Consider the following 12402-nt stretch of genomic DNA (forward strand, 5'->3'; position numbering starts at 1 on the left):
AGTAGGACTGGGTGGAGCCCAGCCAGGAATTTGTTATTATTTTGTTCATGGCGTTCAGCTCACTGGCAGGGCTGGGGAACCTGTATTCCAGCACCCCAGGCTGGCGGAGGACCAGCGCCTGTCACCATGAAAAGACACATTTTCATGCCTCAGTCTAGGCTGGTAGGAGTCAGGCCTCCAGAGTAGCTGTCCCTGGAACTTGTGCGGGAAGGGGTGGGGGGGGGGGGGGTCCTCTCAGGTGTGGCGCCCCTTCTCTCACTGCATTGTCGGGACAACCCGCTCGGCTACTTTTCCGCAGGCCGCCCCATTTCTTTCTTTTTCTTTATTCTCGTCCTTTCGCCCCATTTCTTTTGGAGCCCCTGGTTTTTCTGAGGTCTGAGGATCTCTACAAGACTTGACGAACCCCTCCCCGCCCAAGCTGTAACTTTCCAAACCCGCCGAAGGCTGAGGGCTGGGGTGGGAGAGGAAGTGGGTGGGACTCGGGACAAAGAAGAGGGAAGAGTCGGGCGGGGCTTTGGGTTCTCCCTTAAAGTCTGCTCGCAGACCTTTCCCCGGAAAACCTCCCGCCCAGGCCCTCCCGCCCCTCTCACTCCCCGGTGCCCGGTGCCAGAAGGGCAGGTGGCCTGGGAGGGCGTGGCCAACCCCAAGTACAGCCAATCCCCGAGGGGAGCTTGGTGGGAGGGCGGCACCAGGGGAGGGGCGTGGCTCGACCACTTCAGCCACTCAGCTGGACCAATCCCGACCCGAGAGGCGGCACGGACACCCTACCTGGGCCCAGGTGAGCTCCGCCGCGAGTCTCTCGGTGGCTTCGCGCCCGGGATGGAGGGAGCCCAGGCGGCATCCAGAGGAGACCGAGCCGGGGCCGAGTTGCCCATGGAGCCCTTGGAGAACCAGGTGCCGGGGCTGGCGCAGCCGCAGGCCCCCGCGGAGGAGCGACGACTAGAAAGTCCCGAGAGCAGCCCGGCCGCGGCGGTGCCGGAGGCGACCGGCGCGGGCCCGGACCTCTCGGGCGGAAAGAAGCTGCCCTCGCCTCGCCCCGCGCGCCTGCGGGTGCTGCCCGCCAGCCTCGGCTACGGCGCCTTCCGCCGCCAGTTGTCCGCTGCCCCCGAGCCGCCGTCGCCGGGGCCCGCTGCGGCCGAGCAGCCCCGGGACGGCGAGGCGGCCGGAACCGAGCTGGTGCCCAGGGCCGCGCCGGAGGAGCCGGTGCCCGGCAGCTGGGCGCCCATGGAGCTGCAGGTGGACGTGCTCGTGAAGCCCGTGGGCGCGGCCGGCGGCAGCCGCGCGCCCTCGCCCGCGCCCTCCCGGCGCTTCATCACCGTCCCCGTGCCCGAGTCCCCCGCCTTCCCCCGCCACGCCGCCCCCGCGTTCCCGCTCCTGCCGCGGACCGCGTCCTTGGGCAGCACGTGGAGCCGCGGCTCGCCACTGGCTGCCGCCCGGGCGGCGCATGGCCTCGACGCGGAGGGCCAGACCGGCCCCACGGAAGGGGGCGCGGAGTCCCCGGGCTCCCCCACGTGCCGCTGCCGCTGCCAGGAGCTGGGGAGGGAGGACGCCGCGCTGCTGCAGCGCGCCGAGGTGGACGGCGACCTGAAGCTGCACCGGGCCATCAAGCTCATAGGTACGCGCGCCGCCGGGACGGCCACGCAGCCTGAGGTCCCCCAACATCCACCCAGCCCTGGGCTCTGCTCTGCAGGGACCGGGGGACCCAGGCGACCATCCCAATGTCCGACCTGGCTTGGAGCTAATAACATTCTGGTCTAGACTCTACGTAATTATTATAATTCAAATGGTTTTCGATGAAAGTATAAAACCACTCTTCTTCCCTCTTACGCTCCCTCGACAACTTTCACATTCCCGCTCTGTGCGCAGCATCTTTGATCAGCCCAGCGGGAGGGATCCCCGGGGAGGGAACGCCTTCGGGTCACGTGACGGCGGCGGCAGCCCGGGCGGGAACGCAGGTCCTCGGCTCCCGGCTCCAGGCCGCCCTCCCGCGGGCTCAGGCTCTCTCTCCGCCCACCGTATACTGAGGAACATTTGTCTCACCCCCTCCCGCGCCCCCACTCTTCCATTCAGCCACTTCTGCGTGAGACTTAGGGTGTGTGTGCGTTTCTTTGGGGGGTGGGGCAGGGAGGCGATTGGGAGGGAATAAGAAAGAGCCTGAAAAAGATATAAGCAATCCTGGACAGGGAACCAGGAGGAAGTGGCTGAGTTTGGGGCCTGGGAGAGCTTCCTGGAGCTAAGCTCTGAAAGATAAGTAGGAGGGTTTGTTTGTTTATTTTAAGGGGAAAGGGGGTAGTTTCATCTATATTTTCTTTTAAAAAAATTATATATATATATATATATATATATATATATATATATATATATATATAAAATTTAGAGAGAGAGAGGAAGGGAGAAGGATAGAGAGACAGAAACTTCGATGAAAGAGAAACATCATTGATCGGCTGCCTCCTGAACGCCCCCTCCTGGGATCGATCCGGGAAACCCAGGCATGTGCCCCGACTGGAATCAACCAGTGACCTTCTAGTTCACGGGTCAACGCTCAACCTCTGAGCCACACCAGCCAGGCTGTGTTTTCATTTTTTTTACAAGGAGAATGTGTTTGTTACTTGTGTGATGAAGAATTGCTTTCTAGCCCGGCCGGTGTAGCTCAGCGTTTGAGCATCGATCCAGAAACCAAGAGGTCACCGTCCATATTCCGGGTCAGGGCACATGCCTGGAGTGCGGGTTCGATCCCCACCCAGTAGGGGGCGTGCAGGAGGCAGCCGATGGATGATGTTTCTCATAGATGTTTCTATCTCTATATTCCTCTCCCTTCCTCTCTCTCTAAATATCGGTAGAAACATTTGGGGGGAAAAAATAGAATTGCTTCCTAAAGGGAGTGTGTAGGACTTTTTCTTTGCCTGGAAGTTTGGGAGACAAATGGCTGTGGGGAAGGGGGGTGGTTCCCAGGTCTGCATCGCAGCCCTGAGTGTTGGAAGGTGCCTGAGACTTTTGTAACTTACTGTATTTTTTTACTGCTCTGTTTTCTCAAAGATTGGAGCTGAATTTACTGTTCCGTCACAATGTTTATATTTAGTTCTGCTTTTGTTATTTTAAGACTGTCAATTTATGTATCTTTTATTCCAAGCATTTTCAAATCACTTATTTGGGTAACACCTTCCTGAGCTATGATTTACATAACACAATTCACCCATTTAAAGCATTCAATTCAATGGTTTTTAGTATATGCACAGAGTTGTGTGACCAACACCAGTCAATTTTATAATACTTCCATCACTCGGAAAAGAAGTGCTGTGTCTTCTAGCTAACACCCCCAGCCCCAGGTGGCCACTAGTCTGCTTTCTGTCTCCATGGGTTTGCCTATAATACATGTCCTTTTGTGTCTGGCTTCTTTCACTTAGCACAGTGTTTTTAAGGTCATCCATGATGTGGCTAGGTCCTGTCCTTACCCCCCCCCCCCCCCCGCCCCCTCCGGAGTTCCTTTCCTCTCTGCAACCTCATTCCAGCCATCTGGTTCCCCTGGGGCCTTGAGCTCCTGACAACTCACACTTGCCTAGTGCTCTGCGGCCTGCGACGTGCTCTCTGGACCCATGAGGCTTCCTTGGTGGCCTCCAGACCTGGACAGATAGAAGAGGCAGGTGTGATGTCAGTGTTAAAACCGGAAAACACCAAGAACTCTTGAGTCAGAATTTGAACCCAACTCTGTCAAACTCCAAATCTAGCCCTCGTTCCTCTCTCATTTGTAATTTTATCTCCTGGTACCTTTGCCCAGTCTATTAGCTGCTTGAGTGCAGGGGCCTTGCCCTGTTCTTGGTGAATTTAAACCCTGTGTCTAGGACACATTAGCTGCACAGTAAATGCTTGTTAGCCAATTATTTGTCCTCTTTTTTAAAACGTTTGTTTATTGGCTTTAGAGAGCTAGGAAGGGAGAGAGCGAGAAACATCAGTTTGTTGTTCTACTTATTTATGCATTTATTGGTTGACTCCTGTACGTACCCTGACCAGGGATTGAACTTGGCCTTAGCCTATTAGGACAACGCTCTAACCAACTGAGCCAGCCTGGCCAGGGCTTGTTCTCTTTCTTGAATAGAATCTTATTTAAAAAGTAAACATCTAGCACTTTTCTCCCAGATAGGATGTTCTAACCTAAATCGAGTGGCTTATCCTGGTGTCTGGGCCGAGGGAGTGGGTCCTCCTGTGGGTGTGATGCTGGGGTATACGTCGGTGGTTCTAACCTGTCTCTCCTGGTTGTCCCGTCCCCTGCCAGGGCTGCCCATGTACATGAAGTCCCTGCGCTGGGCCCTGGTGGTCATGGCCGTGCTCCTGGCGGTGTCCACGGTCGCCATTGTGGCCCTGGCCTCTAGAACAGGTATGGTGCCTCCTCCCAGCTATGCTTTGACAAGCAATTGGGGGTCAGCCCCCGCCTGGGGTGCTTTGTAACCTGCACAAACTGTACAGCCTTCTGCGGTCCCTGTCCACCCTGCTTGCCCCTCGGTCAAGGCAGTGACCAGGTTTTAATTTTTTTAAGGAGCACGCACTCGGCTCATTACAGTTTACCCTGCAGCTCACCTGTGGTCTCTGCTTTCAGGGTCCGGGTGCCGGCCGTGTCCCCATGGCTGGCTGTGGTCTGGGGAGCACTGTTACTACCTCTCTACTGAAGCTCAAGCCTGGGAAGCCAGCCAGGCTTTCTGCTCCGCCCACAGTGCTACCCTCCCCCTGCTGATCCACACCCAGGTAAGGAGGGAGGGAGGGTGGGCAGTGGTGTGTGCGTATCATTACAGGGTACAGGTGGCTAGCCCTGGAAGGAATCGCAAGGATCTAGTCCAATTCCGCATTTCAAAAAAAGCCACGAGGCTTGGATAAAGAAAGTGACATGCAGGGCACTAGACTTCCGAGGTCTTCAATGTCCTCTTCATTCTAAGTGGTGGAGGCGGAGGTGGACCTGGAGGACCAGGCAGGGCTGCCCTCGTCCCGCGTGGTGGCCATGTAGCCAATAGGGAGCTCAGGAACTGGCCTGCGCTGGCAGGTCTGAGGGGAGCACATGCATACTCTTGGGAGGCTGTATGAAAAATTAATCACATTTAGTGGGTATGCCATTCAGGTCTTGCTATAATAATGCAGGGTGACAAATCACCGCTAAAGTCGGCGACTTTAGACCACAAGCATTTCTTGATCTGAGGGAGGACTGTTGGTGGGCTGATCTTGGTTTGTCAGACAGCTCAGCTTCAGATGCAGGTGGCTGGGCTGGCCTGGAGCCCAGCTGGGTTTACTCTGTGACTCTCTGGTCCTTCTACCCGAGGGAAAGTCTTCGTAAGAAAAATGGCAGAAGGACAAGGATCAAACGCCATTTAAGGCTTCTGCTGATGTTATATCGGCTAACATTCCATTAGCCAAAGCACATAACAAGGCCAAGCCCAACATCAAGGGGACAGACAGCGTAGGATCTCCATCTCCTGGGGAGGGGGGAGAGGAGTGACTATTTGCTGAATAATAATCCAGCTAGTGGGTTTGAGAGTGGCTATAAAAGAGGACCTTGACTTCATTATATCTAATTTAGGTGCCAAGAATCTATGTTAGCTGTTCTGTTATCTGTGAAAATGCAGCATTCCTTCAGACAGTGCTTCAATAAATCTTTTTTTAAAAAAATATATTTTATTGATTTTTTACAGAGAGGAAGGGAGAGGGATAGAGAGTTAGAAACATCGATGAAAGAGAAACATCGATCAGCTGCCTCCTGCACGCCTCCTACTGGGGATGTGCCCACAACCAAGGTACATGCCCTTGACCAGAATCAAACCTGGGACCTTTCAGTCCGCAGGCCGATGCTCTATCCATTGAGCCAAACCGGTTAGGGCTCAATAAATCTTTATTGAACACTTTCTCTATATTGTTTTGGGGGGAGGGTGGAATTCAGGGATGAGCCTCAACAGCACAGCCTCCATCTTGGACGGCTCAGCGAGCAATGAGTGAAGCAGACATTAATCAAGAATTTTAGATCTTTGCATGCATAAAATTTTATTTTCTTAGATTGCTCCTGCTCAGTCCTGCAAGAAAAGATTTCTGCCCCATACCACAGGGAGCACAACTTCTGTCTTTTTCTTTTCTCTGGAAGAACTCCTGGAAGTAGACATAAAAATCTGCTGGAGAAAATGTTTTACAGTGAACATAGATTATTATATTAGTAGAAATAACATATTTCAAAAAACATGGGGAAATGAAGAAGGTGCAGTGTAGACAGAAAAAATTTCCCAATATGGTAAATATAGATGTGAAGAATAAACATGCTAAAACTTTAGTGGTAGTTGGCATGTAGAGGAGGCAAGATTCCAAGTGATATTTGATTTTTTTCTAGCCCATGGAGGTAAGAGGTGGGTATAGAACAGTTTCTGCCCATGGCCTGGGCTGGACCTTGAGTTCTTTTTTTTTTTTTAATATATTTTATTGATTTTTTACAGAGAGGAAGGGAGAGGGATAGAGAGTTAGAAACATTGATGAGAGAGAAACATCGATCAGCTGCCTCCTGCACACCCCCTACTGGGGATGTGCCCACAACCAAGGTACATGCCCTTGACCGGAATCAAACCTGGGACCTTTCAGTCCGCAGGCCGACGCTCTATCCACTGAGCCAAACTGGTTTTGGCTGGACCTTGAGTTCTTATCATTGTGAGACGAGACCAGACTGGGCAGAGAAACCTATCCAGGCCCCTGCATCAAAGGACCCCGCCTGATCAGACCTGCAAGTTAAAAACCAGTAGGAAAATGGGCAGGTCCCTAAAGAGTGCTTGAAGCTGGGGAGGGGGCCTAGCAGGGCAGGGACTTGGCAGCCCTGCATAACTTTTCCATTTCCGGAGACAGAGCCACTGGGCACAGCAAGTGTCATCAGAAAGCCAGTGCCCTTCAGGCCTTCATCAGACATGGTCAATCCAGAATGACCTTGGACCTCAGCTGAGCAATGGCCTCCTGGCTGGTGGGTTCTCAAAAGGGGAGCCGGGTTTAACAATCCAAATTGCAAAGGGAGCTTGAGATAAAGATTTTTAAAAAAAGCACACAGGATCAGTCAATTGAAACATAAATAAATATTCAGAAAATATATCACAGGGCCTGGATAAGCTCCTTCCAAAAAAAGAGCTTCTAAAAAGCCCCTTGCAAAAAGACCCACACTAAGATTTGGGTCCCAGGCAGTTAAAATCCGGCGTGTGATGACTGAGCTCTGGAATCCTCCCCAGGTTTGGACGAGGGCCAGGCTGGCAAAGGCCAAGCTTCCTGAGCTGGGATGCACACGCCCCAGGGACATGCCACGGTACCAGGGCGTGCACACGGCTCATCCCCAGAGCAGGTTTTGCTCCCAGTTAGCAAAAAGGAGAAAGTTTCAGGCCACCTGTGTCATCTCGGAGCCACTCGCCATTGGCTCAATGACAGCTTCGTTTTGCAGGGGGAGGAAAGGAGAAGCTACCTTAAATGTACACATTGGCTGCGTCATTTACCACAATTTTAAAAAGTGTATGAAGATATAGAAAATAATTTGCCTGGCTTTTAAGGTGTAAAACATGTGATTTCAAGTCAATTCTGCCCAGGATCAGAATTTCCCTCCCCGCACTGGTGGGAACATTGGAGACGCACCAGCGGGAGGTGGCGAGGCCCCAGGATCGCTGTGCCATCATTACAGAGCAGTCCTTTGAGCTGAAGTTTCTGGAATTTATTTATAATTCTTGACAATGCTTTTCCCACACCATTATTTTTGCTAACAGTGAGAACAGGTTAATGGAGTCTGAGCTGCAAGGGAGAGACCGAATGGAGCGGGTATTGCTGCATGGGACAGGCCATGGCTCCTGTCACCAGGAGGCCCAGAGGGCTAGGACAGAAAGAAGGACAGGGTCCTCTTGGCATTGCTGTAAGCATCAGATGAGGTTGTATGGGGGGCAGGGCGCAAAGCTTTGCACACTGCCCGGCAGAGACGGGGCTCCCTCTGCAGAGGGGGTGTAATGAGTGTGTACCCTGTGCCCTGGGCTTTATACATGCTAGCTCGGGCCTTATTGCAAACGTCCCCGTTTCACAGAGGACCACGCTGAAGCTCTGAAAGGCTGGGTAACCTGCCTTAGGTCACAGCCCTTACAAGTCGGCAGAACCAGAATCTGAATATGGGGCAGCCTGGCTCCAAAGCTCTACGCTTCAGTGACAGCTCGCCTGAGCCCCGGTGTGCCTTCCCCCACCAGCAGCTGACCTCCCCCAGGAGGACAGGTCTGTGCAGCCATGCAGCGAGATGCTTGGGCTGCTCTGCCTTCTGACTCACACCTCAGGGCCAGCCTCATCCTCTCCAGAGCTCCCCACCCAGGCCTGCCCGTGGGCCCCAGCTCGGGGCACAGAGCCAGGAGGAGGAGGCCAGCTAAGGCAGGGCTGTGTGTGCCTTGCCTGTTCTCATCACTCTATTTTCACATGCGGTCTGATCTTTGGGGTCTCAGATGGGTAAGCTTAGCAAGGTTACCTGGAAATGGCTTCTGGCTCCTCTCAGCTGCTGAGTGGCTGGTGCTTCCTTGGGAATAAGATGTGTTTACACCTCTGGGGCACACAGCTGTCATGATGGCCCCCGTGTTCCCTGGTGTTCCCCGGGGCCCTTGGTGGTTATTGGCAGGATCACAGGGAGGCAGTTTTACTGAGCTGGCCGACTGTGCTGGGCTCTGGCGGTCCATGGTGAGTAAGATTGAAGGATGAATAGGAGTGGCACGGTCATCACTCCGGTGCTCGCTTGCTAATTCCCAGTGTTAAATACAGAGGTTTTATCTCTGTCAACTTAAACCATTTTCTGGGGAAGACGTGAATATATCGTTAAATCCATTTATGCCATCTGCTTCACGAATGTGAATATATGCTTCCTGGCATTGTGAGCGAGGTGTGCTTGCTGGTGTGGTCTGCCTTTTCCACGGCGTGATTTCATATTTACATTTTCTTGCATAACTACATTTTCTATGTACTTGTCATCTCTAACAGCACTGCAATTGCAATTTTCCATCATGTTGATACCCCATAATTGGCCTGGTTATTTCCCCGACTGCTGGGCATTGGGTGGCTTTCAATTGTTCTTTTTAAATGGTACTGTGTTACCTTCGGGTAAATCCATTTTCTCCCCTTTATGCTCTTGGATTTACTCCCCAACGTGGAATCACCCATCCAAGCAACAAGAACCGTGTTCCTGATCTTGTTATGGACGTAGCACCAAGTTATGTTCCAGAAAGACTGGGCCAGTGTGGATTGGCAGCATCGCACTAGGAATTTCAATATAGAAACACTTTTTAAAAAAATATATTGACTTTTTACAGAGAGGAATAGAGAGTTAGAAACATCGATCAGCTGCCTCCCGCACACTCCCCACTGGGGATGTGCCCGCAACCAAGGTACATGCCCCTGACCAGAATCGAACCTGGGACCCTTGAGTCTGCAGGCGGACGCTCTATCCACTGAGCCGAACCAGTTAGGGCTAGAAACACCTTTTAAGTACAATTGAATTGCAATTGAAAAACAAGTTGAAAGTTTTGAACTTAACATTAATACCATGTTTTGTTAAAAATCTGGCAAGGTTAAAAGAAATAATCATCTCTTAATAGCTAACACACTTGTTTTCATTCTTGCTGTTCCTGACGTGTGTCCATGTATGTACATACTTTTTCATTATTATAATCAAGCCACAACTGTGATTCAGCTTTTTCACTTTCTGTGACCCTTCACATACTACAGCCCCGTGCTACACCTTTCCCCTGTAGTGCTCCACGGAGTTCATATTTTTTTAATGGCCTTAATTATCTCACACTGAACTGATACAACGGAACTGGTGCTCTTGCTGGCAACTATGTTGTTGACCATCTGCTCCCAGGAGGCCCCTGCAGCCTGATCCACCCATCACTCACCTCCTCCCTAGCGAGGCTGCTTGTTACCTGGACGTGCCCAGCTTTGCTCATGCCTTTCCCCGCCTCTTCTCAGAGCCTCTTTGTCCCTCTGTCCACTCCTTGTTGCTCAGTAGGGATTGACATTCACATCCCCTCGCCTTGAGGGCTGAGATGGGATCGCCCCCATTTCTGGGTCCCATCCTGAGCGCAGCACCTGGCAACCAGCAAGCATCCCATCCAACTTTCTGATTCCTGGTGTTTGGGCATGTTGGGTTGAGCTGAGTTGCTTCTCTGGCCTGGCAAGCTGGGAACTTACAAAAGCCCAGGTGAGACGAGCCAGCATCCAGAGAAGAGTGACCAGCTGCTTCTCTCCCTCAGGACTTCCTGGGCAGATACCCTGTCACCAAGTACTCCTGGGTGGGGGCCCGGCGAGGCCCCCAGGGCTGGCACTGGACCGACGGGGACCCCCTGCCACCCCAGCTGTGAGTGACTGTGGGCCTGGGGTGGGGGGCGCCTCTGTCCCTATTGCACTAGCATGGGCTCCCCAATATGACCAGAATAACATCACAGCAAGTGCCAAAGGGGGGCTGGAGACCTTCCCGCCTCTGCAGACACCTCCCCCACTGCCGCTCTGGAGCCACCATCTCCCAACACTCAGTCCCCCTGCTCCACCCCAACCTGAGTGCCTGTCAGTTGACCCCATACCCATGCGCAGGGCCTGGTTTTGTTTAGTCCCCGCCACCCCACCCCTTGTCTGGACCCCCAGCACAGTCAGTCACCCAAGCAGGATTGTCACCCTGTTCTACAGATAAGGGATGTGCAACTCAGAGGTTTACTGCCTCACCCAGTGCCACATAGCTGAGGCAGGGGCATCCTCACAACTCCTGCCACAGGGCTCTTTCCAGACGCCAGGCCTGTGACACCCAGTGCCCTCCTTCCTCTCACCCTTCCCCAGACTCCCGGAGGAAGACAAGGACCAGCCGGGTCCGAAGTGCGCTGGCCTGGAGGGAGGCAAGCTCGTGGCTTTGGACTGCGCCTCTTCAAGACCCTGGGTCTGTGCCCAGGGGACCAAGTGACTGGGGTTCTGCCCATTCCAACCCTGTTGGGGGCATACAGTTGCCCCCAGGGGGGCCTATTTCCTGGACCCAGGCTCCTGCCTGAGCAAAGTGGGGAGCTGGGCCTCTGTTGCAGGAAGATCACTCCGGGGAAGGCTTTCTGTGGCCCATCTTCCATCTTCGCCTCCAGCTGCTGAAGAGGATTTGTTCAGAGACTTTGAGATTTTTTTCTTTTTTTGCATTTCTGAGCCTTGGTCTCTCCCTCATGAAAATGGCCATTACCTATTCTCTCCTTTACCTGCTTAATCACAATGCACCCTTCAGCCTAAGAACGGAAAGGATTAGTGATCACAGGTGAGCCCCACCTGAGTGGACACCGAGCCATGAAATGAGTGTTCCACTGGTTTGTGGCCAGAGGGCTTGTCAGCAGTGACATCCTTGCTATAAATGCCATTTCCAGGCGGAGGGGCACACAGCTGGCGACCCGTGTCTGCGAGTGAGAAGTGGTGGCCCCCGGAGGAGGAAGCGGGAGGTTGCACACTGATGGCCAAGGCTGGGGCGATGCAGAGGAGAGGACCACCATGGTAGGCGAAGTTCCTGCAAAGCATGGGGTCCAACCGGAGGCTGTACCTGCGTCTAATCTTGGTGCTGAGCATTCCACACAACTGTGATATAAACCAACTTTCCAAATTCTCCTGGGAGGAGCCTGTGCTGTCCATTTAAACCAGTAGCTTGTATAGAATGTATGGGCGCCTGGGAGCAAGGGATGGCGAGTCCTAAACAGCGCACTTGACAAGCAATAAAAGTCTTAGAAGCACTTTGGGCTCTCATTCCAACTGCAAATTAACCCCAGGGCTTGATAACATGTTCGATTTTTACTCACTTCAAAGCCCTTCTCAGCAGACATCCTGTGCCTGGTGCATCAGGCTGGTTCAACATCAGGAGCCCTTGGGTTCCCCCCAGGTTCAGGGCCGAGTACCAGGGCTTGGGGATCCCAGGACACAGGTGCCACTTAGAATCAGCTGCGGAGGTGCCCAGAGTGTGGTGTTGAGGGCTGGAAATCTGAAAGTTACTTAGCTTCACTTGGTGAAGAAGAGGAGTAAGAGAATGAGCTTATTAGGACATTACTAGTTTCTGTCCAAAGTTGGCAAACCAAGAAATCAAAAGTTTAAGCTTATTAGAAATGTGGGAACAAGCACTAGAAGAAACAGCAAAAATAATTATAAATCATTGCCTTAAAATTAATTGATGACAGAAGTCAGAATCGTGGCTCATAACTGGGAAGAGGAGCCAGGTAACACCCTGGGTGCGGGCAAGGTCTAGATCAGTGATGGGCAACCTTTTGAGCTTGGTGTGTCAAACTTCGCCAAAAACTGAGCATAACTCGGGTAGTGTGTCACTGAGGAAAAAACATCATTTCGCAAATGTTTCATCCTTGGCATGCGGCCGCCTCAGCAGCCGCGTGT

General features: G+C 52.8%; 2 protein-coding genes across 2 annotated transcripts in view; one reads left to right on the forward strand and one right to left on the reverse strand.

Moving 5' to 3' along the window:
- CLEC2L (C-type lectin domain family 2 member L) overlaps positions 1–876 on the reverse strand; it is a 37261-nt gene extending 36385 nt beyond the window's left edge. The window contains exon 1 of the mRNA XM_079785549.1: positions 769–876. Coding sequence (XP_079641675.1) covers positions 769–841 — 73 coding nt within the window. The 5' untranslated portion in view covers positions 842–876. The remainder of the gene's footprint in view (positions 1–768) is intronic.
- KLRG2 (killer cell lectin like receptor G2) lies at positions 523–11607 on the forward strand. Its single transcript, XM_079785547.1, has 5 exons — positions 523–1615; positions 4271–4372; positions 4592–4737; positions 10260–10363; positions 10837–11607. Exons 1-5 carry the CDS (start codon positions 820–822, stop codon positions 10955–10957), a joined length of 1269 nt encoding a protein of 422 aa, XP_079641673.1. The 5' UTR covers positions 523–819; the 3' UTR covers positions 10958–11607.
- The last annotated feature ends 795 nt before the right edge of the window (positions 11608–12402 follow it).

This window comes from Cnephaeus nilssonii, assembly GCF_951640355.1.
Source record: "Cnephaeus nilssonii genome assembly, chromosome: 12".
NCBI classification, from domain to species: Eukaryota; Metazoa; Chordata; class Mammalia; order Chiroptera; family Vespertilionidae; genus Cnephaeus; species Cnephaeus nilssonii.